The sequence below is a fragment of the Apiospora phragmitis genome, assembly GCF_038363925.1.
Source record: "Apiospora phragmitis strain CBS 135458 chromosome Unknown utg000013l:1.0-2965645.0:1.0-2969333.0, whole genome shotgun sequence".
NCBI classification, from domain to species: domain Eukaryota; kingdom Fungi; phylum Ascomycota; class Sordariomycetes; order Amphisphaeriales; family Apiosporaceae; genus Apiospora; species Apiospora phragmitis.
The window spans coordinates 83643-105468 of record NW_027117413.1 but is presented as its reverse complement, the minus strand read 5'-3'; the positions used below and the strand labels follow the sequence as shown (position 1 = coordinate 105468).

The 21826-nt window shown below is 53.8% G+C and overlaps 8 protein-coding genes across 8 annotated transcripts; 5 read left to right on the top strand and 3 right to left on the bottom strand.

Moving 5' to 3' along the window:
- Positions 1-961: 961 nt before the first annotated feature.
- PG994_013788 (uncharacterized protein) lies at positions 962-3470 on the top strand (the record flags this gene model as incomplete). The annotated part of the gene is made up of 4 exons (XM_066865197.1): positions 962-2821; positions 2879-3014; positions 3073-3174; positions 3238-3470. The coding sequence occupies 4 exons, from the start codon at positions 962-964 to the stop codon at positions 3468-3470; spliced, it is 2331 nt and encodes a 776-aa protein (XP_066708326.1).
- A 3511-nt stretch (positions 3471-6981) lies between these two features.
- On the bottom strand, positions 6982-7470 carry PG994_013787 (uncharacterized protein; the record flags this gene model as incomplete). The annotated part of the gene is made up of 1 exon (XM_066865196.1): positions 6982-7470. The coding sequence occupies one exon, from the start codon at positions 7468-7470 to the stop codon at positions 6982-6984; it is 489 nt and encodes a 162-aa protein (XP_066708325.1).
- Positions 7471-8622: 1152 nt separating this feature from the next.
- Positions 8623-10168, bottom strand: PG994_013786 (uncharacterized protein; the record flags this gene model as incomplete). Its single annotated transcript, XM_066865195.1, has 2 exons — positions 8623-9879; positions 9935-10168. 2 exons carry the CDS (start codon positions 10166-10168, stop codon positions 8623-8625), a joined length of 1491 nt encoding a protein of 496 aa, XP_066708324.1.
- A 465-nt stretch (positions 10169-10633) lies between these two features.
- Positions 10634-11334, top strand: PG994_013785 (uncharacterized protein; the record flags this gene model as incomplete). Its single annotated transcript, XM_066865194.1, has 5 exons — positions 10634-10684; positions 10743-10763; positions 10833-10917; positions 11008-11215; positions 11283-11334. 5 exons carry the CDS (start codon positions 10634-10636, stop codon positions 11332-11334), a joined length of 417 nt encoding a protein of 138 aa, XP_066708323.1.
- Positions 11335-13330: 1996 nt separating this feature from the next.
- On the top strand, positions 13331-14301 carry PG994_013784 (uncharacterized protein; the record flags this gene model as incomplete). Its single annotated transcript, XM_066865193.1, has 2 exons — positions 13331-13687; positions 13750-14301. 2 exons carry the CDS (start codon positions 13331-13333, stop codon positions 14299-14301), a joined length of 909 nt encoding a protein of 302 aa, XP_066708322.1.
- Positions 14302-15140: 839 nt separating this feature from the next.
- PG994_013783 (uncharacterized protein) lies at positions 15141-16755 on the bottom strand (the record flags this gene model as incomplete). The annotated part of the gene is made up of 4 exons (XM_066865192.1): positions 15141-15676; positions 15752-16190; positions 16262-16329; positions 16464-16755. The coding sequence occupies 4 exons, from the start codon at positions 16753-16755 to the stop codon at positions 15141-15143; spliced, it is 1335 nt and encodes a 444-aa protein (XP_066708321.1).
- Positions 16756-17937: 1182 nt separating this feature from the next.
- Positions 17938-18775, top strand: PG994_013782 (uncharacterized protein; the record flags this gene model as incomplete). The annotated part of the gene is made up of 2 exons (XM_066865191.1): positions 17938-18315; positions 18437-18775. 2 exons carry the CDS (start codon positions 17938-17940, stop codon positions 18773-18775), a joined length of 717 nt encoding a protein of 238 aa, XP_066708320.1.
- A 1644-nt stretch (positions 18776-20419) lies between these two features.
- On the top strand, positions 20420-21322 carry PG994_013781 (uncharacterized protein; the record flags this gene model as incomplete). Its single annotated transcript, XM_066865190.1, has 2 exons — positions 20420-20872; positions 20969-21322. The coding sequence occupies 2 exons, from the start codon at positions 20420-20422 to the stop codon at positions 21320-21322; spliced, it is 807 nt and encodes a 268-aa protein (XP_066708319.1).
- Between the last annotated feature and the right edge of the window lie 504 nt (positions 21323-21826).

The window sequence follows — 21826 nt, the reverse complement described above, 5'->3', positions numbered from 1 at the left end:
TAAGCAGCTTTGCCGCTCTGCTGATTTCTCACCACACCGTGCCGCCGCCTACAGCACGTTGTTGGTGTACGTCGGTATCCTACGATGCCACTACTCCACCGCAGATCGCTTTCGTCCGGTGAAGGTTCACCCTTATCGCTGCTCTCCCAGGAAACGAAGATTGCATCCCTTCTCTTGCTTCTTGTCTGACGTCCAATATGCAGTGCCGTTGCTGCCAAGTACTGTACCTGCTCTGCTGCATCGGCCCGTTAACCACTTGGCTAGACTAGCTCTCCGTCATTAAGCTCACGGCTTTGCCACCCGTGGGCCACGCGTTGAGAATGTACATCGTACATCTCCCAGGGCCTTGTGTTTCTGGTGGAGAAATTCTTGCGCAAATATGGAAACGCAGTCAGGGTGACATCTCATCATGTTTCCGACGTCTTCTATTCTAGTACTTTGCGGTACGTAGAGTAGAAAGGTCCCGCTCACATGCTTAACGTCTCGTCTTTCGTTTCCCGGGTGGAACACCTCCATCCCGCCTCGTAGGTCTGATTCCAATATCAATGTGATCCGGTGCTGATCTGGGTGACTATCACCGCTCTCCTTTCCTTTTCACAAAACTCGGCCGTCTCCTTGCTACTAGTCCTCGTACTCAAGCCAGCCATTCCCCATCGTATTGCTCGATGCTAGCCGTCTCTCTGTCTTTGATGTTGTGCCGGTTAGCCCATATTTATGTTACCTTGATCTTCGTTGTCCAGTTTTCTCGACGATCCGCTGGTACCTGGCCACCAAACCGATCGACATTGTAATAGGAGCAACCTCCTTTATCTGAACCGACTTTGGCTTCTGCTTGTCGACACCCCTTTGTCTCCATATCTGATAGATTCAACAACAGACTTTGAGCCTTCGTTCTGATACCTGCTAATCCAGTGGTGCTCTTTCGGTTCTGGTGGTGGTTGAACCACCCATACCTCAACCAATGTCGGACAACTCTCCTCCCGTAGGAACCTCACCAGCCACGGGTAATGGCGTGAAGAAAGAGAAGGGCCGGGTCCGGTTCAACAGTACGGCCGGTGGTGAGCCGCCCCGTGAGATACCTTCACCAGTCGACGACCATGATGAAAAACGGCGCAACCTCTCCCCCGTCTCCCCCGTAAGAAGGCCGAGGCCTTCTCTCTTGCGGGGGAGCTCCTACAACTCCGTCCTGGACGCCGACGTACTTACGCCGCAAGAACCCCTGTCCCCTGCCGCCATCTCGGCTATTGCAGCTCACCAACGGGCGCAAGAAGTAGCAGCCAACATGCTTGGCTCCTCTCACTCCGCCCCATCCTCCCGGCGGACGTCCCTTGATTCCGAAGCGACCGTCAATAGCTCTGGGGAGCTCGTCCCTAGGATTAATTTACCACTGGAAGATCTGGATCGGGACGGACAAGGGGCAGCTTTGGAACGGATGAATTCGGTGGAGCGACGTAATCACAACGCGGCAGCTTACGACCTAGTCAAGTTCCATACGCTGTCTCCGGACGCGCTTCTGGAAACATCGGAGAAGTTGCCATTGGCACGAATTCCTGGGAACAACTCTCCCAACGGCTACTCTTCGGACTTCGAAACATCACTGCATCATGGTCATCCCCGCGAAGGTGTTTTGTCTCATCTGCTAAAGCTATATCGTGTACCGGACGGCCCAATGCAGGGCAAGACTCATAGTGGGTATACTACCCCTGGCTCTTCCGGAACTGCCACGCCGACTCGGCGCAAGTGGTATGACCAACAAAAGAATGCTTCCCAGGACACCTTGGCTACTTTAGCGAAAGCCTCTGCCATCTTGGCAAACCCCAACGAGAAATCACGCGACAACAGCCCTAGCCCCTTTGGCAAGCCGCCCAAGCGCCCCAAGCACACTCGAACCCATAGTGGCAAGATCAAGACGTTGCTGAGCAAGAATCGCATGGCAGATGAGGCCAAGATTACGGTTCACGTAGCCGATATCTTGAAGCGGCAAGAGTACATCATTAAGCTCTGCAGGGCATTGATGCTATATGGTGCACCGACGCATCGCTTGGAAGAGTATCTGCGAATGACAGCTAGGGTGTTGGAGATAGATTGCCAGTTCCTCTACCTGCCCGGCTGCATGCTTATCTCCTTCGACGACAAAGCTACACATACAGCTGAAGTGAGATTCGTGCGACTGAACCAGGGGCTGGATTTGGGCAAGTTGAAGGACATCCACGAGATCTACAAGGAAGTTCTTCACGACATTGTCTCATTGGACGACGCCATCGGCCGATTGGACGAGATCAACAAGGGGAAGACCAAGTTCCCGGTCTGGGCCCGCATCGTTGCCTACGGGTTCGCCAGCGCATTCGTCGGCCCTTTCGCATTCCAGGCGCGCTTCATCGATATGCCCCTTGCGTTTGTGTTGGGTTGCATCGTCGGTTTCTTGCAGCTGGCTGTGGCGCCACGATCGGACCTCTACGCCAACGTCTTCGAGATTACGGCATCCGTCCTCACCAGTTTCTTGGCAAGAGCGTTTGGAAGCATCCAAGGCGGAAATCTGTTCTGTTTTTCGGCCCTGGCGCAGAGCTCCATCGCTCTGATCTTGCCAGGATACCTCTTCCTGACCGCCGCACTGGAACTGCAGTCAAGGGCCATCGTTTCAGGTTCTATTCGTATGGTGCATGCCATGCTGTATTCGCTCGTGCTTGGATTCGGAATTACAGTTGGCGTGACAATTTATGGCGCAATGGACGATAACGCAGTGTCCTCCACGACGTGCAGCAATCAGCTTAACTGGCGATGGAATTTCTTATTCGTTCCGTTGTTCGCCCTTTGTCTCTCAGTATGTTCGGTCGGTCCATTCTTATCGACATGTGTAAGCTAACGTTCGATGTCGCAGGTTGCCAACCAAGCCAAGTATAAGCAGATGCCTGTCATGGTCGTCGTCTCTGTCGCGGGCTACACCGTCAACTACTTCAGTGGACTACGGTTCAAAGCTGCGCCCCAAATCAGCAACATGCTGGGTTCTTTTACTGGTTAGTACACCTGTCGTGCATGTAAACGCTAAAAGTGTCTTGCTAACCGCTCTCGCAGTCGGCATACTGGCCAATGGCTACAGCAGGCTTCGTCACGGGGTAGCTGCGGCGTTTCTGCTGCCTTCTATATTTGTTCAAGTGCCCAGTGGTCTGGCTGCAAGTAAGTAGATCGTGATGTTCCACTTTCCGGCTCATCTGGTTGCTAACGATTGTGACTTTCTAGCTGGTAGCATTCTGAGCGGTCTCAGCACGGCCAACCAAATCACCAACTCGACACAAGTAGTCAATGGTACCACGACTGTACCAGTGGCTCAGCCCAACGACCTGCAGAACATTGTGTTCAATGTGGCTGCTAGCATGATCCAGATCGCCGTGGGTATCACGGTCGGTCTGTTTCTCGCGGCACTTTGCATCTGGCCTATGGGCAAGAGGCGAAGTGGTTTATTCACTTTTTAGTCAATTATTGGGTGTTGTATAGTAGGGAGTATCGATAGAAGGGGAGTACTGGAGGGGGCTGGGTATACAGATCCTTTGACGAGGAAACTTTTGCTTTGTTTGGATTTTTTCGATTTCGGCATCGGCGTTTTGAGTCAGCCAGCAAGCGTGTTCACTGCATTGGTCGGAGCTTATTAGGCGTTCTTGCAGGATGGGAGCGAAACAACATCTACACCTACTTTCGTCTTTTTTTGTAATTCATAATAGAGGCGTCTGGTAGAGGTGGCGTCTGGGTTTGGGGCTACCAGTCCTTATATGATGCCGGCTTACATGTATGAGGAAGGTTGTAAACAATACAGCAGGGAGCAAACAGGAACATCCAGGAGATGTATATCCAAGATAGAGAATTATTCATCCAAAGATTACATTACATCCGCCCATGTAAACGATAATGAAGAGGTGACGGTGTACGGGGCAATAAGTGCCTGCTAGGTTAAGGATCGAGGGAAGGAGGACAGCAGTAGCAGAGATGTCTTGGGACACTTGATGCTTTCTTATACCATATGCGATTTACGGTTATAAGGATGGACAAGCAAGGCGAGCCGAGCCAGCCGGTTCATAGGGGCATCGCATGGTGATAAGTCTTAGACACATTCCACAATAGTGTCGCAAACAGAAAGGCTAGGTAGGCACTGGAGGGTCCGCAACAGGTTATAAGCGAAGCAATTATTTGGCGCATCTTGGAGGAATCATCTGTCGGGCAAGAAGCATTTCCACCATCTCAGCCCACATTCAGAAAGAGGCATTCATGAGATTTGATACGTGATACTCTTTTCCCTCATCGCTTGTCACGCACGACCTGAAACGGTGGCAGGGATAGATGATGCGCGGACGGTATGATCTGCACCACTAAGCTCGAGCCAGTTGCCTAAACGAGGAACACCTGCGGGGGCTTAGGCTCTCTTAGTGGTTCTGTTCCCGCTGTCTCCACTGCTTCGAGAAGCCTCAGAAGCCTTCAGCCCCTGTCTGCCTAGGTTAGGCCTATTCCGTCCTCTGTCCGCCGTTCTTCATGGAAGCCATCACGGCCATTTTCTTCTAGATGACTTTCGATACCACCCAATGAAGCACTTTAAGGTTGCATGCGGGCACCAAACCACCAAACCAGCCCGCCGCCCTTTCCGAACTCACGGTTGTAGGAACCTCGGGAGAGGGACCCTTACCCACCATCTCCCGCCCCTCGTCGCACATCAACCTTGATCACCCTGACAGCTCAGATCTTCTTTTTAGCGAATCTCGAATAGAGTAACGTCAAGCTTTAAACACACCACTCACGATACCACCCCAATCGCTTAGGCCGGCACACAGCAGGTCTGCATCGTGAGAAAAGTCATGTTGGCATCGTGCATTTGAAACCTCCAGGAAGGCGCAGCTCCGTACCGTTTAGCCGCTCACGCAGCTCCTCAGTGAAATCCATCCAAATGGAGCTGGTCAATTGCCAGAATCCCCTCTCCTGGTTTTGGGGATTGTGAATACAAATATCGTTCTGTTTCCCACCATTTACTCAGGTATCCAACCGACACAAGACACTACCAACAACATCATCACGCCTCTTCATCTCCATCCCGTTCCCATCCCCGTTGCAGATCCCAGCCCTCCCGTTCGTCTCGCATCAATCAGCCACAGTCAAACATCCGTCCCTCGCCGTCCTTCCTCCATGTACCCAATCATCAACCTCACACAGCATACCTACCCTCTTATCCAAGCACCCTAATATCACAGCACTCTTTGAATCCGAATATCACTGCACATGAACTCTGCCCTGACCAAGTTATCCCCTCATATCGCACTTTGCTATTCCAAGCCCGTTCTTGACCCAGCACCCACTGTACCCGCAGTCATTCCCTTCTTCTCTCACCCATCATACCGACCTAGCCTACCTTGCATGGCTTACACGAACCCCTCCGACACATTATCTCCTTACCTTATCTACCACTCTTTAAAATGCACGACCAGGCCCCCTCACGCCACCACATACTTGCCCAAACTTGCCTATCATAACATCACCAGGCATCCGTGCTCCAGCCCCTATTCTCACGCACCCTGCCCTACCTCGATCCTCATCTCATGAATTTTCACAACCCCAATTCTACGACTATCCCAGTCTCTTCACTACCTCACCGATCCATCATATCATATTTCTACAATGCCATTCACCATTTCGTGTCTGCCCACACCCAGTCCACTTCGCCCCTTCTTTTCCATCATATCATGACTTACCTGGCATCCGCTCCTCCACCTTCCATAGCACGCAGCACGCCTACTGCCTACCATATATTTACCCCATAACCTTGAACACTTCCGGCGTCCGTTCCCACCTAGCCCCAACTCAGAGCAGATCACCTTCAATATCATCACATCCCCTCCCCACCCAGATCCCTCCTGTAGCCACTTCACACACTCCCCTCTACGTACTGAATCGATGAGTTGTGTTCCTTGGTGTTAGCGCGAGAGCGAATGCTTGTTTCTCTAGTGGCGACCTGGAGGCAGAAGGGATCGACTTTCGAAGAAAAGGGTGGAACACTACACTGCTTAATCATATATTCTATCATATCATGCCCCTGTCCCATCCTTCACAGCCACCCCTACATACACTACAACCTTACCTCTTCACGCAATAGATCTTGTTTTGCCCTTAGCACAAACGCCCATGTCAACTATATACCCATTCACTCAGCACAACTCTCATCGTCATCCCCCTAGCTTCCCGTCGACTCTTCCCTACCACTTCAAACTATTTCCCTCCCCTGCCCCCGCCACTTTCCGCTTCCACCTCCCCGCTTGCGTGAGTTTTGGCCCATTGACACCCGTTTATTCCTCTCTCCATCGACTCCTAACACGTACCCCGCATCCTTTATTCAACTCTACCACCCTCCCGTATTCCTACTTCATATCCCTCTCTCCCCCCTTCGCCTCCCCTTTCGCCTCCCTCTGCACCTCCCTCCCTCTTCACTTCCTTCCATCCTCTTCCTTTCCTCTTCCTCTCCTCTACCTTCTTCACTTCCCTTTCCCCCGAGGCCCTGCGTTAATGAAGTGGGAGGCTTTCTTTTGGGAAGTAGGGTGATGTTTACCGTGGTTGACGAGCATAGTAGCCTTTGCAACGCAGAACATATCGGTTTGATGGACTCGAGGAGTAAGAAAAGACAGGGTTGCGAGAACAAGGACAGTTTGTGGCCAATGTGGCATGTTAATACAGGTCGCTATGTATGACGCTGCTGACAGGAGACATCTGATTTGGTTATAAGCAGCGGGAGCGGTGGGCTATGAATGTGCGAGTTTGGCACTGGTTAGGCCAGTAATAGAACAATGTTGCTTTTGAAGTATATGGTGTTTGCTGCGCATTTGATGGTGGACCACGCACGGTACGTCTGAGTCGTCATCCATTCCACAATCAGAATACAAACGATTCTCCCACCTGAGCACTCTCCGTTCCTCCCGCGAGAAACATGATTCAACACCCCTCACTCTCTTCCCTTCAAGAACCGCCCTGGGCGTATCCATTCCGCGAGACCCGCTTTGTGCCGGGAAACGTGCGGACCTGGTAGAGCCAGCCCGCGCTCACGCCGTGGGCCCAGAGGTACGAGTCGAAGCGCGGCGGGTCCCCGGGCTTGACGAGGACCTCGACCCGGGCCGGGTCGAGCGGCCCGCCGTACGTCTCCGTCATGAACGCATCGAGCGCCGCGTACGACGACTCCGGGAACAGCGCAATGATGTACTCGTCCGGGATGACGTGTGCGTCGGTGCTGTTCTCGTTGGGGAACGGCGCCAGGTATAGCGGCGCGTCGGCCGCGGTGGTGACTGCGGCTGCTGCGGCTGCTGTCACGGCTACGGGTGCTGTTTCTCGGTTGGCGATGGGGTGTGCGGAGGTGAGGGGAGCGGCGGCGGCGGCGGCGAACAAGGTGGCGAAGAGGAAGAGGACGAAGGAGAGGCTGCGGCCGTGGGAGGTTGAGCTGGCGATCATCATCTTGGTGGCGGCTGTGGTGGCGGTAGGCAGTGGTGGTAACGATGATGATCAAGACTTCCGCTATGACAGGGCTGGCAGATAAGGGGTGAATCAGGAATTGGGTTTTCTGAATATAGACACAATTTTTGCACCTTTGCTAACCTACTACCAGGCTGCTGCTGCCAACCCCGTGTTGCACGTCACGGTTCCGTAAAATTATATGGAGCGGCAGGAGCGGCGCACTGGGCAGTGACGATGATCATCATCTCAAGAAATAAATTTATCTACAGTAACGTACGACTTTTATTAAATACACCAAGGGACCGCGAGATTAGTGCAAGGTTGCACACGGATATGATATGATGAGAGCCTGCATTTCGTATATAAGCCCCCTTGCATATGCCTATATAGCCTAATTCCATGCAACCAATCTACGCAAACCTGGTATGCACATGGAGTCCGGAAGAGGAAACCCGGTGTCATGGTATCCGACACGGCGGTCCGACATCACACTTTCTTCCCCGGATTCTTACATGGGGCATACAATCCGAAAAATGGCATGATGGTTGCCCGATGGAGGATCATGCGTCGCATTCCAAATGGGGATGGGTTTTGGGTAGCAGCGGAAGCTTCTTTCTACCGCATGCTTACCTAACGACCGAATCCACGTTGTCGTGTATGTGTTCTCCGCTGTTCCGAAAAGCATGGTTTTGTCGCCGACACGAACGACGGAGTCCTACTGCGGGTTATCCCGTGATCTGGGGTTTCAGCAGAGGCCGGTCGGACTGTAAATCTATGGCGAGAAAGAAACAAGGGCTTATTGGCAGGTCAGTTAATTTTAGCAACAGTGTCACCCATCCTGGCTTCAAGGTGAGCAAGCATAGCGCAGAGATCTAACCATTCATTATAATCAATGACTTATTGGGGTTGCCTGGACAGACAATACTTGGAACACCTTCATGAGGTTTTCCAACGAATCTATCTCCCTTTCCTCGCCAGTAGAATTAGAGTTGGGGTATCATACATGTATACCAGATAATATATATAGGGGTATCACACATAGGCTGGGGTACACGTTCTACAAGCCCAGCCCGGCAGATCGTGACCAAAAAAGAGCACACCTAGTTTGACCCCCAAAAACTGGAGTAGTCGCGTGCTAGCTCGCCCAAGGGACTACAGGGCACCGCCCACCAGTTGCACAAACCACATGGCCATACGGACCTTGAAGCTCACCCTCCTCTCCGTCTTGGCCAGGTCGTCTGTCGTGACGGGCGCGGCGTACTCTTGAAGCCACTTCTGCTCGTCGGCGAGGCGCTTCTTCAGATCGGCGTTCTCGGTCACGATCAACGCCCCGGCTTCGAGGTCCAAGGAATAGCTGCGCTTGGTGTAGTTCGAGCTCCCCACCATGGTCATCGAGGGGCCGCTCTCGTTCGGGAGCGTGATCCAGAGGCCCTTTGCATGGTACGTCCAGCCCTCGGGCTCGCCGACCGTGCCCTTTCGCCACTCCTTTAGAGTGATGTCAGATTCGCGCTTCTGCTGCTTGATTGCCATGAGAAAGCGTCGCGCCAGATACGTGTACGCATCAGGAAGCATGCCCGAGACACCCTTAGACCCATAGAATCCGTTGGCCTGGGGCGAAGCTGTGATGACGGTGCAGTTGGTCGAGGCGGAAGACATGAGGAGCTGCGTCAGTGACGGCGCCGGGTTGAAGTACCCAGCGGTAAAAGTCCAGGATGACCCAGCATACTGAGGGGCCGCGAGCGTTTTCAATACGTGGGTCACTGCTTGTAGCTCGGTCGATGTATCTGGCTTTAGTAGCTGGGATAGCTGCGCGAGCATGAAGATTGTGGTGTCGGAGGCCTGGCCTTTGGTCTCGATGGCTTCGGCCGTCTTTTGCGGGGTAATGATGCTATTCACGACCTTGGTTGCTTTCTCAACAAATTGGGCAGGCTTCTCCAATGGGGACGGCGCAGCACTCGTGGATGGCCATTGCAGGGTGAAGCCGGCGGCTTCCTTGGATGGCTCGACTTGAAAGCTGAGGGATGTCACCCCTGCGTAGAGCCGCGCAAAGTATTCCGTGATTTCCTTGGACGAAATCAGATGGTAGCGATCCTGGCGATTGGTGAAGTAGTCGGACGACAAATTGGCACCAGACAGAATGATCTCGTCGTCGACGCCGTATAGCTTCATGTGCTGCAGTCCCCATCCTTCGTTGATTCTCTTGGGGACATGCTTTTTCCGAAGCCCTGTGAGGTTTGGAGTGTGGTACATTCGAATTTCGACTCGCTCGGGCCCAAACTCGGTGATGAGGGGAGCGAGTAGTGACGCGCATGATGGGTTCGGCGCTTCTCGGGTTCCTCGTAACGCATCGGTCAAGATGCTCAGCGTGAGCTTCGGGTTGGCGCGCAAGGCCTCTTGTAACGTCGCAATCTTCCCGAGAATTGGTCAGTATTTATGCGAAAGAGACCGGCTACGAAGTGGTCACTACCAATTCCTTCTCGGATTTCCCGATGTATAGTGTTGACAAGAAGACGCGGGTTTTCGCGGACTTGATTTTGGCCTTCAGAGTCTCGTAGAAGTCGGAAGGGTTTCTGATGACTTGAATTTGCGACCCATGGATTTGGAAGGACGGCGCGATCTTGTCGAGCTCATTCACGAACGGCGCAAGCATGCCTGCAGAGCCCGGGGAGCTACTGGCAGGCGCTGCACTCGACGGCATCGAGAACCTTCGGCATTGAACCCTGTTATAACGGACCGGTGTGCGAAGAATCGTTGGCCGCAACGTCTGGCAGCATCGTGAAGTACCACGTATTATCATATCCGCAAATGCTGTGTCGAAGGCATCAGTGTGTAGTAGACCTACCTGGCTGGTTAACCCCCCAAGTCAATGCAATGCGACTTTACTTGCGACTTATCGGAAAGATTTCAGGCGCCTAGAGAGCTTTGGAAAGCTTTGGCCAATCAGCAGCGGGCTTGTGATGCAGTGGGCTGGTAGTGGGCTGGCTGGGCGCTGAAGCACCTGCAGTGCATCAAATCGATAGTCAAGCTTCAGACCGGCGGCCCGAGAAATTTCCGGTGGGCAAGCAACTGCATCCGCCAAACACCGAACTCCAACGTCGTCGACTTTAAACCAAGGGGATTCACGACAACGAGGCGCTACCACTCCAATTGAGCTGCGCCCATCATGTCGACCATTACGAGGACCGTCCGTAACCTGTGGAAGGTTGGCATCAGGGTATGCCGTCTTGATCGGAGCTTCGTGCAACATGTCGGATGCTAACTGTTTGCGACAGGATTACTTCCATCAGATGAACGTACGCGATTGATACCCTCCGACGACGCCAATCGGCCTTCATGAAGATGGTTCTGACTTTGATTCATAGTACATCGGCGATACGAAGGCTGGAACTTTGATCGGCACGGACCGATTCGGCAACAAGTACTTCGAGGACGTCGACGAACTGCCCCGTACGTGCGGAACGAGCCATTATGCGACGAGCAGAGGGCCCCATGAATGAGAATAAGAATGAGAGCAATGTAACTAACACGCCGGACCAGTGCGCACACGATGGGTCGACTACAAGGTCCATGACTTTGATGCTGCACAAATCGAGCCCGGCTGGCATGCGTGGATGTCGTATGCCGTAGACAAGGCGCCCTCGCAAGACCCCAATCTTGCATACAAACGCCGTGCGTGGGAGGACACTGACTACAAGACCATTCCCAACTACACCCAGACACGGGGTGCCTACAAGCCCTACAACACGTATGCGGTCCAACCCTCCCCTGATAGTGTGTCTGCATACTGATCCAGTGCTGACATATTCGTACAGGGTCAAGCCGAAGCATACCGCATGGGAGCCCGTTGCCGCGCCCAGACAGTAAACAGAGACTAGGAAGAGGCGATACCGTGTATATAATACGCTAGAATTCTAGCTTCGCTTCAGGAATCCGAACACTGGCTGCATTTCCGCAGCAGCTATGACCATCCTTCAACGAGCAACCATCATCTGGCTGGCTATTGTGCCAACCAATTGGGCGTTTCCGACAATGGTGATCGGTATATTGGCCCAGCGCTCTGGAAGCACCTCGCTCTGAAGCACCTGGCTTGCTGCATTTGTTCCTGTTGTTCCTTCACAATGATCAAGTACCTTCTCAACGCAAGATGACCTTACAAAGACAGCTACTATGTTGCTCTCGCGGGATAGGCCACGCTACAGTATTTCAAGATTTGTAGGATTCCAGCGCCTAGGCGAGACAAAGATCAAGCACTGCTCGAGTCTGGTTTTTGCATCTGCGTAGCACAAAACCTGCCTCCTGCTTTTGGAGTAGACTGGGGTTGGAAGTGGGACTGGATCTTGAGTCAAGACGGGATGAAGCAGTGGGTCACAGGCTCCCAGCCCTGGAAACATCTGGCAAGCTGGACCTAGCCTACTACTCGAGCTATTGCCACATACGACCCTACTTGCATATGTTGAACTCCCCAAGCCAGGTAGTACAGTAGCGTGTAGCATAGCTTTCGCACCAAAATACAGTATGTGACCGATGTTTTCCAAAAACACCGTCCCATCTGTATGAACCTATCTGAAGTGCTGGAAGGCCCAAACACCGGTAGGTTAACCAATCACCAATAGCAGCAGGCTGCTTTTAAACCCTTTGACACAACCAGACCACAAGTCAATATGGCAGGCAAAACAGTTGTCTAGCGCTATACTTCATGCAAGAGTTAAACTTGGCCCGGCTGGGTAGTACATCTCCATTGGCAGTAATCAAGGCAATCGAATGTACGGTGAGCATCATGGCGCTAGTAGGATCAGATGAGCACCGAGTATATGCTGCCGGTGACTTGCAGGTCAATGCCAATGCTCGTTCTGAAAATGCTCCAATGTGCGGTTGGTAATTGAAATAGAACAACGTGTGCAACGTCCAGCTGGTCGGACCCCTTGATAATGGCCAAAGACGACAGACAATATGTAGGTACTTTCCTCGTAAATAGGGTAGCGGTACTAGAGGTGATGAAGGTCATCCACAATTAGTAGGTACTTTCATATATAAACAAATAAACTCTTCGAAGCTGATCGATGTTGAGACGGGTCGTTGCCAATCCGAGGGGGTGTTCCGGATATCTCTGAATCCGTACATAGACCGCCACCAAGATCGCACACACCCACAAACACTTGCGTCGATCTCGGAAACGGAGTGTTCCGTTTCAAGCCTATCAATCCAAGCGGGCGAATTGCGGCAAGGTAATTTGTCCCGCCGGGTTGTTGATTCTTACAGTAACAGCCCATCCGACATCTTTGTTGAGTGAATGCAACCAACAATGAGTAAGATTCATTACGTGAGGTGAGGAAGCGACAAAGTAAGCCATGCGCCATCGAGTTGATTTCTGTCGTCTCATGTCGCATCGAGCTTGCTTGTCTGGGCGGAACACGATGCGCCTGGAGCTCGAGGAATCGGGCAGCCGGCCGCGTGAAACAGATGGCAGTCGTGGACTTCAGATGGCACCCACGGAACTTCCCATCATCATTACCATCACTGCCATCACCGCCAAGCCAGCTGACTGGGTATAACCCGGACTGATGTGACATGAGTACTGTTACCCCTACCTGCACTTCATTTAGATCCTTCTTGACCTGGTCTGACAAGATGGCTGTTGTTGCTGACCGTCGTTGTTGCTCCATACGACGGCTACAACCACTGGGCAATCTCCTCGTGCTGATCGATCTACCCAAATAAAGTCGAGCACGGCCGCTAATCAAAAACATTTCTTCTTCCTGAACCCTGGAACATTTCCATATATTTGGTTGAACCGCTTGTTGCGACTTGACGAAGACAGGACCGACTCAAGCATTGCAGAACTGGAAACGAGTTGTGCAAAATGGCATGCCGATCTCCCCTTTTCCAGAGCTTCATTGCACTTCTTGCACTGGTGTCCTCGACGCTGTGCTCGCCATGGTCCGTCGCCGATGCTTGTGTCACGCAAAGCAGCCCGAACCCAATCGCTCAACAGTACCCCAATCTCGTCTCGGGTACACTGAATGGAACAACTCTCATTGTGCCCATTCCGCTTGAGCTGGCACGGGCGTTGATACCCGAGGAGTATACCATCTTGGAGAATGCCTACCGGTGCCTCCTCCCCTCGTTCCCAACTGGCATGTATCCGCTTATGGTCACTGTAGCGGTTGACCATGATCTCCAACTTCCCGCTTACAATGTCACGGTGGGCGACTTCTCTGTATGTAAACATACAAATCGGCACCCATGTCAGATGTTGACTAACTTGCTTGATTCCTCAAGCGGTCTGCTTTGGAGTTCCCTTTCCTCGACATCCTTGGCAATGGCTACAGTAATTTCCGGTGGGCTGCCACCATGATGATCACGTCCACTGCTCTGGCTGCCATCACTGGATCGGAAGGTCTCGGCTTGGCCATATATCCGTCAGCCTTCGAGCCGGCGTGTGACCCCTACACCCCACTGCCGGATGGCAGCACGTACATGCACTCGGAGAGCATTACCCCATCTGGTGCGGACGCCAAATTCATGACGGTGCAGACGCAGGCCTCGCCAGAGGTCGTCCCGTACCCCTTGACCTTCATCCGGAACGTCACCAACCAACCCGCCTTCGCCAACACGAGCGCTTGCGACAACTACATACGGCTGTACAACACCACCAACAGTGCTGCCCCTCACGAGCCCCAACCGGTCGCCGGCACGGTCGTGACCAACATGGATCCGTTGGCCAGCAATCAGACCTGGACGGGCGTGTACGGATGGAACTACGCGACGGCCTTCATTGAGCCGCCGGTGCCTGGGAACTGCGCAGCCCTTGCCAACTTTATCGACTCCTGAGATGGATTTCGGTCGCAAGTACGTACACAGGGACACATGCTTGGGCCGAGGTTCGGTTAGGGGGTCCGTGGCTGTCAATGGTTGTCCATGACCCCCTTCGTAGTTCATATACAGTGTCGTGTGGTACAGGGAAAGTCCACTCGAACGCTAAAGATACCCATTATGTACGGCGTTGAAATTTAATTTGTCGTTGACCATCCCTCATAATCCGATTGCGGCGGCCCTTCTTCTTCTTCTTTGATGCCTTTGCAGCCTCGCTAAGACTAACCCATAGGTGAGTTTTCAGATTCAGTAGCTACGACACCACTCCAGGACTTGCTCATTTACCTCGCCGGGTGGGCACATCCTATACGTTTGGCCATCCATTTCTTTCTTGGGCTTGCATGTGCAAACCGCTTTCACCAGCAGCCACGAACTGGAGAGTGACAGGGTAGCGTGGAGTGAGCTCAAGGCGTGTATGACCAAGCAAGGATGCCGAGGTGCCACGGAACTGATAAATCCAACCCGCCAGTGGCCATAAGACATCCAGGAAAGGGGCTAGTACGATCCGAGGAATTATTGAGGTGGAGGGTTTCCAGTCTGGCTGCCAAATTGGGTATTGGAACTGCTTTTTGGACGGATAAACGTAAGAAAAATATATTCGCTGAGAGATCCGAATGGGTATGGCCCTTACCCATAGCTGTGAAGTGAAGCTGGGGTATTTTAATAATTATACAATTAATGAAAAAAGGCTGTGAGTGCAGAATCATGTACAAGAAAAGGGAGCACCAATCCCCGAAACTAAACGCCATCGTCTCGTGTCTTCCCAATTGGGTCATTATTATAGTGAGCGGGCGGGCTTATACTTGCCCGCCGGGCTTGTCGCGGTTTCCGTATTGCGACGCCGTCTCATAGGACCACTCCACATGCGTATCCTGCCGGATCGATGTGAGGGGGATCTCGTCGTGGCTCGAGGCGTAGCCGATGTTGTCGGCGCCGCTGCCGTCGCGGTTGTGCGACACGGTGACGGAAACGTGGCCGCGGCGCGCGCCGTCGTAGGCCCGGACGCCGCCGCCGACGGCACCGAACGCGTCGTCGTCGTCGATGACGCCGTACTTGCGGTCCTCGAACGCGCCGAGCGGCCGCGACTGCCGCGCGTTGCTGCCGCCGCCGCCACCACCACCAATGGTGGCCACGCCGCCCGACTTCTTGGCGGACGACGAGCCGTTGCCGCCGCTCAGCTTGTTGCCGCCGCTCAGGCCGCGCGACCGCAGCGTGCTCGGGGACACCGCCTTGAAGACGATGCGCACCAGCGGGCCCAGCGTCGGCAGGCAGGCCGAGATGATGCCACTGGCGATTTCGATGACGTTCCAGGCTACACCGTCGCCGAGCGTAACTGGGTTATTATATTAGTCGCTGGAATCGAGGAGAGCAAGCATAAAAAGGGGGGGGGGGTGCAATGGGGGCTTACAAGAATTGTCGTCATTGCTGTAGTGGAGGTAGATGACGAATCGGTAGATGCTGGTGAAGACGACGTAGGAGCCGAGCAGGAAGATGATGGTCAGGCAGACGCGCTGGGTCAGGTTGGTCTTGAGGTTCCAGACGTGGCGCATGGGCAGGCACAGGATGGCGACGTCGAGCATCATGCACGGCACGGAGATGGCCAGCTGGGTCAGGAACAGGTCGATGCAGCCGCCCGGCAGCCAGGGCTGCCACAGCTTCTCACGCGGCAGGCACTGGAAGGTCGCGGCGAAGATGCAGCCTACGTTCCACATGCACGAGAAGCCGCCGAGGACGTACGAGCCGATGCGGATGTCTCTCGTGGGAAAGAGCCGGAAGTACAGAAAGAGCAGCGCGATCTTGTACATGTTGACGCCGGTGGTATAGAGGATCTCGGCTCCTACCAGCGTCTTGTGGATGTGGATGTCAGCTTCGGTGGCCTCAAATGACGGTTTTTGGATTGACATCATATGTTGCTCACCTCGTTCAATTTTTGGAGTTGCGCCAGACTCAGAGCGCCAGTGTGTAGTCCCACCCCCTGGTCAATCACTAAGAGGAAACGGTCAGCAGTGATTCTCTGCGAAGGTGGACAGCGCGACTTTGCACGTCTCCTGATCGAGTCCCATTTCCCTCTCCCTTCTCCTGTCAAGCTCTCGTTCTCAAGGTAGGTGTATACAACTTACACACGATGTTCATAGCCATGTTGCCATGGCAAAGCACCAGTGTCACCACAGTCAACCAGTCGTCCACCAGGAGCTTCGCACCCTGCCGCCTGCGCGCGATGAAGCGCATGGCCACCACGGCGGTGGCGAAGAGGGTGAAGCCGACGGTGAGCCACCGTGCGCGGCCCCTGATGTCCTCGCTCAGGTCCTGTGTCGCTTTCACATCGGCCATGTGCTGCATGTAGGCAGCCTTTGCGGCGACCTCATCGTAGCGGCGGGCCACGTACGAGCGAATCCAGAACGGGTTGTGCATGATTTCCTTCTCTTACGCTGGGATCGTCGACGAGGGGGAGGTGGGCGCGATCTCCGGTGCCGTGAGTAGGGGATGATTCGAGCAGGGAGCAGCCTGCGCCGAGATATTTAAACAAAAAGGAGATTGATACTATCCGGCGGTGCGTCTCATTGTAGATGGGGTCGTCGGCTTAAAGCAGATAAAGGGACAAGAAGACTTGTCCAGATATCTTTGCGCGCCATAGCAGTGGTATAAGACACGACTGTTATACGTCGAAATAGCTCGAGCAAGTTGCACTGATGACCCTGTGGGGGTGCCTCTCGTTCCATCTACCGCAGAAACCTTGCCCGTCTGGACGTGTAGTCGATGTCTAACAGCCCCTTGTATGCGTCTGCATGCTGGATCTTCTTCACCGGAACCCCTCTTCCTTGATCTCTCGTCACAACGTGCCCCCTCACCCTTGCATATGGAAGGTGTGGACCTGTCGCTGTCACTGTCAGATTTGATGACAGAAGACTACTCGTTGGGGACTGAGGATGACCTCAAACTACCTTCGGGCCCCGTGTTGATATACGAGGAGTCATTTCGTGGGTTTTCCGTCCCCCTCCAAAAGCTGTCACCTTTGACGAGCGCTCGTCCCCATGAAGAGGCCGATCTTACGGAGTATCTGCATGCCGATCAGTTGTTTCGTGTCACCTGTTTCTCTTCTCAGAGAAGCACTTGAACAAACTGTCAAGGATTAACCGGTTTTTCTCCGTGGCATGAGCCACGGAGGAAGCCGCCGAGGCACTTGTCATAATATCTACAGTAAGCATACCCCTGATTAATGCTGCTACATAGTAATTAGCCCAGCGTTCAGGCGAAAGCAACCGTTGCGGTGGATACCACTACTATACTGGCCGTACATACACCAGGGTCCGATGTAACGTGCTTGCGGGGCTCTATCTATGTTCGGTACGGTACAATGCTTGTAAGGGTCTGGGCGTGCATGCACTGCTGCAACTCACCCTGATGCAGCAGCACTGCGGGGACAAAGGGATATGTCAACTTTCTTGCCTCTAAGCGAGCCGAGGGACTTCCTCTACTGCCGATGGTCAGTATAACAACACCCAAAGTTCATCATCAAGTCGAGTGAGCAGTCATTAAGTTTCGGAAACAACCGCCGGAAGAGATTCCTATCCCACCCCTACAACGTGCCCCAACATGTCGAAGCCGGTTATTGTAATTGTGCCAGGTGCTTGGCAGAAGCCTGTGGCCTGGAATGGCTTTGTCCAACAGCTCCAGGCCGCGGGCTACGAGGCAATCCACGTGGCTCTGCCCACGGTCGGAGGGACGGTGCTGCCCCTTGCCGGACTGGCCGACGATGTCGCTGCCGTGCGGACTGTGCTTCAAAAGCTTGCCAGGGAAGGCAAGAAAGCCCTGGTCCTGGGCCATTCTTCCGGCGGTCTTGTCGGCAGCAATGCGATTGCCGAGCAGGGCAACGTAGTGGGCATGATCTATCTTTCCGCCTTCATGATCCCGAGCGGGAAGGCGTTGCTCGACATGCTGGGTGGCAACCCGCTTCCGTGGATGGACATTCAGGTGAGTAGCTTTGCTTTTTCCTCTTCTCTCCCCTTAATCCGACCCTATCTAGCTATCAACGCCGTTATGCCGCTCCGAAGATAAGCAAAAGTGGACTGACAATGTACATACGGACTTACAGGGAGACCGCGTGGTCGGAGTTCCTGAAATGCTACCCCAGGTCGCCTTCAACGACCTCGTGGGCGAGGAGCAAGCCAAATGGGCAGCAGAAATGACGCACACGTCAACGGCGCTGTTCGCTACGCCCAGCAGCCACGAGCCGTGGGCTAGCAGCACACCCTGTGGATACGTCTTCTGCTCGGACGACAACGCTTTGCCCTTCCCCATTCAGCAGCAGATGGCAGGCCAATTGGGCTCGGAGCCCAAGACGGTGACACTTAAGGCGGGCCACTGCCCGTTCCTGAGCATGCCGGGACAGCTGCTGGAGGCTGTCAAGACGCTCGAGATGCAGATGCAGTAGGTGCCGGTTACCGGCAGATGGATGTTTCGCCTGTCTTCGGGGGGGGGGGAGCATAGGTCATGGGGGTTCGCTGAGAGGAAAATCGCGCCCGCACTCAGATCGGACAATGTGCCGATAAAGGGAATGCTTTCCAGGTCCTGCCGTTAGGGGCGGCCCATGCATGCATATGTACCTAGTCCTACATACATTGCAGCCAATGCATAAGTTGTAGGTGTGTACTGTACTGTGCTTGTACAGTATCTTGGAAAAAGAGGGAAGGCCCAGAGATGGGGATTCTTGCGATTTGACGTATCCAATCGGGCCTTCTGATCGGGCCAAGCCAGAAGGCCAGACAATGCCGCTTGGCGAGATCCACGCTGCTTACCTAAATAAGTCGACAACTGAAATCCAACGTCCGTCAAGACACACCATTTAGGTTACTATTGTTACAGTACTCCGTACTCATGCATCTCTGCTCTACTACCGCCAAAATGTGACAGATAACGGCTCACTCGTCCCGCAAAAGGAAACGGCCCACCCCACTGTCACCCGTTTCTGTTACTCTCTCTCGAGATAAGATAAGTAATAAGCAAGGGTTTCCTTAGTTGCTTGCCGTTTTCCAGAACAAGACCTTTCCTTCGGCTGGGACAGCACGTGGCATAGACAGGAGGCTCCGCGTACTCCGTATGTTGTAGTGCAACCCCGTTGCAGAACTTTTTTGGTCCCATCGTGAATCTGAATAAGGGGCCCGTGCCCGGGTCTCCGTGGAGGGAGCGGGCATGGCCGCATGGGTGGTGGAACTTGATAGTCTGGCCCCCAACAGCCCCTGGACCCTGGTTATCATGACTAGCAGCAATGGTTCCATAGGCCGTACGATCCTTCTGGCTGCCTTCCCTCTGGGTTGCTCTTTGTCTACGGCACATCAAATAAGGCACGCGGCAATTGCACTACACGCCTCACTTCATGCCCAGCCGCGAGAAAGCTTGTTTGTTCTGCGCCGGCCAACATCGCAAATACCGCTCTTGATACCAAGATACCAACCAATTGGCCTTGGCAGCCTGCCAGGGAAATGAAACTGATCAGAAGCAGCAAATCTGGCCACTTTCCGCATCGCCTGACTCGTGCCCAACGGCTAGTTTCGCCAGCACCCCTGGCATGGTGGATTAACGCCAGCGCTGCCTGCAGCACGTCGGAACTTCAGGTGCATGGTTTCCCTCATGTACAAAGGTAGTATCCAGGCCCAGCACTTTCCAAAGCGGCAATCGGATCGTTCTGGGGTTCAATGGCAGAGCACGGTGGATGCAAAGACGGCCCTCGGCTTCTTTTGGAAATCCCAGCATGATGGAACTGGGAGATGTGCTCCGAGGCTTAGTTCATGCTCTGGTCGAGATGGGAGATGGGGCCGGCGGTCCTCCAGGCTGTGTCCGTCTGGGAAATTACCAAATGGTTGTATAGAGTATCACTGCTAGAGTGCTATGTAGTAGGAAGTTAAAGAGATATGCCTGGGCTGCCGATCGCTCTATAAAGACTTTGTATTGCCAGGTCCTGCCTCGCTTAGAGATTCCTGCATTGCATTGCTCCAGCGTTAGTCCCAGCTCAGGCACTATCGAACCAGGCAACGACCCAACTCTCTTTTAACACCATCACACTCTTTTACCTAACAAGATGCGCTTCTCTCTGTGCTCGGCCGTCTGGGCCTTCGGCACCCTTGGCGCCGCCGTCAACCCTACCGTGGTCATCGTGCCAGGCGCTTGGCAGATCGATCCCTCGTGGACCGGGTTCATGCAGAAGCTGACCAGTGCCGGCTACGACACCAAGAAGGTGACCCTGCCCAGCGTGGGCATCTCCCTGACGGGTCTCGACACGGACGTCGCCGCCACCGCTGCCGTCGTCGACCCCCTCCTCGACGCTGGCAAGGACGTCGTCCTGCTGTCTCACTCCCTTGGCGGCCTGATCGCCGGCAACGCCGTCCAGGGCCGCGACTACGCCTCTCGCAAGGCCGCGGGCAAGGAGGGTGGCGTCATCCAGCTCATCTACCTCGCCGCCTTCATGTGCCCCGAGGGTGCTTCGCTCAAGGACCTCATGGGCGGCTCCTACTTCCCCTGGATGATAGTTGCCGTAAGTTTCCTCCCCTTCTCCTTCTTGTCCTTGTTCTTCGCCTTCATCCCTCATCTACAACAATGAGAGTGCCTAAGCGCTAACCATGAAATACAGGACGGCAAGGTGACTGGCGACCCTGCCCAGATCGAGGAGATCGGCTTCAACGACATGTCCGCTACCGACGCCAAGCGGTGGGCCTCCGCCATGACCTGGACGTCCGAGAAGGTCTTCACCGACGCCTCCAAGTTCTCTCCCTGGGCCGCGGGCATCACCGAGTCGTACATCCACACCGAGCTCGATAACGCGCTGCCCTTCGCCGTCCAGCAGCAGATGCAGGCCATGCTCCCGGCCGGCTCCGCCGTCTTCAGCATCAACTCGTCCCACGTCCCCTTCATCTCGCACCCGGACGAGCTGCTGCCCCTGGTCCGCAGCGCCATTGATGCCGGCGTCGCCGCCAAGAAGGCTTAATTAAAGTGCTTCGCTGCCTGTTGCAGGCTCTGATGTATCTGATGGTGGGAGCAACGCCGTCGCCCTTTGTGAGGCTCAAATATATTATAGAATTTTTATATCCCAAATTTCGTTCTCGACTTTCCTGCACCTCAGTATACACCAGAAGACCGAGGTCCTCCTTCCGGGGCCCAGTGAAGCTACGCGTGATCTTTTCGAGTTGTAGATGTTTACGAGCATTGTATAATATACCCTAGTACAAAGTAAGTACTTAAGCGATGGCAAGTGTTTCTAGCATGATGCATTAAAAATGGACGGATTGCTTATATGCATGAAAAGACGTGGATTGAGCTGATAAGAAGCGGGATAAAACGAGATGTGCCTTACTTGCCAATTAGCACCAACACTTCTTGAGCACTTATTTTGCGGTGTTACATGAAAGGGGGTCGTTGATAATAAGAAAAGGGGTAAAAGACGTTGCTTTTCTTCGTCAGTCGGCTCCAGTTGCGAGAGGCTGGTTACGTT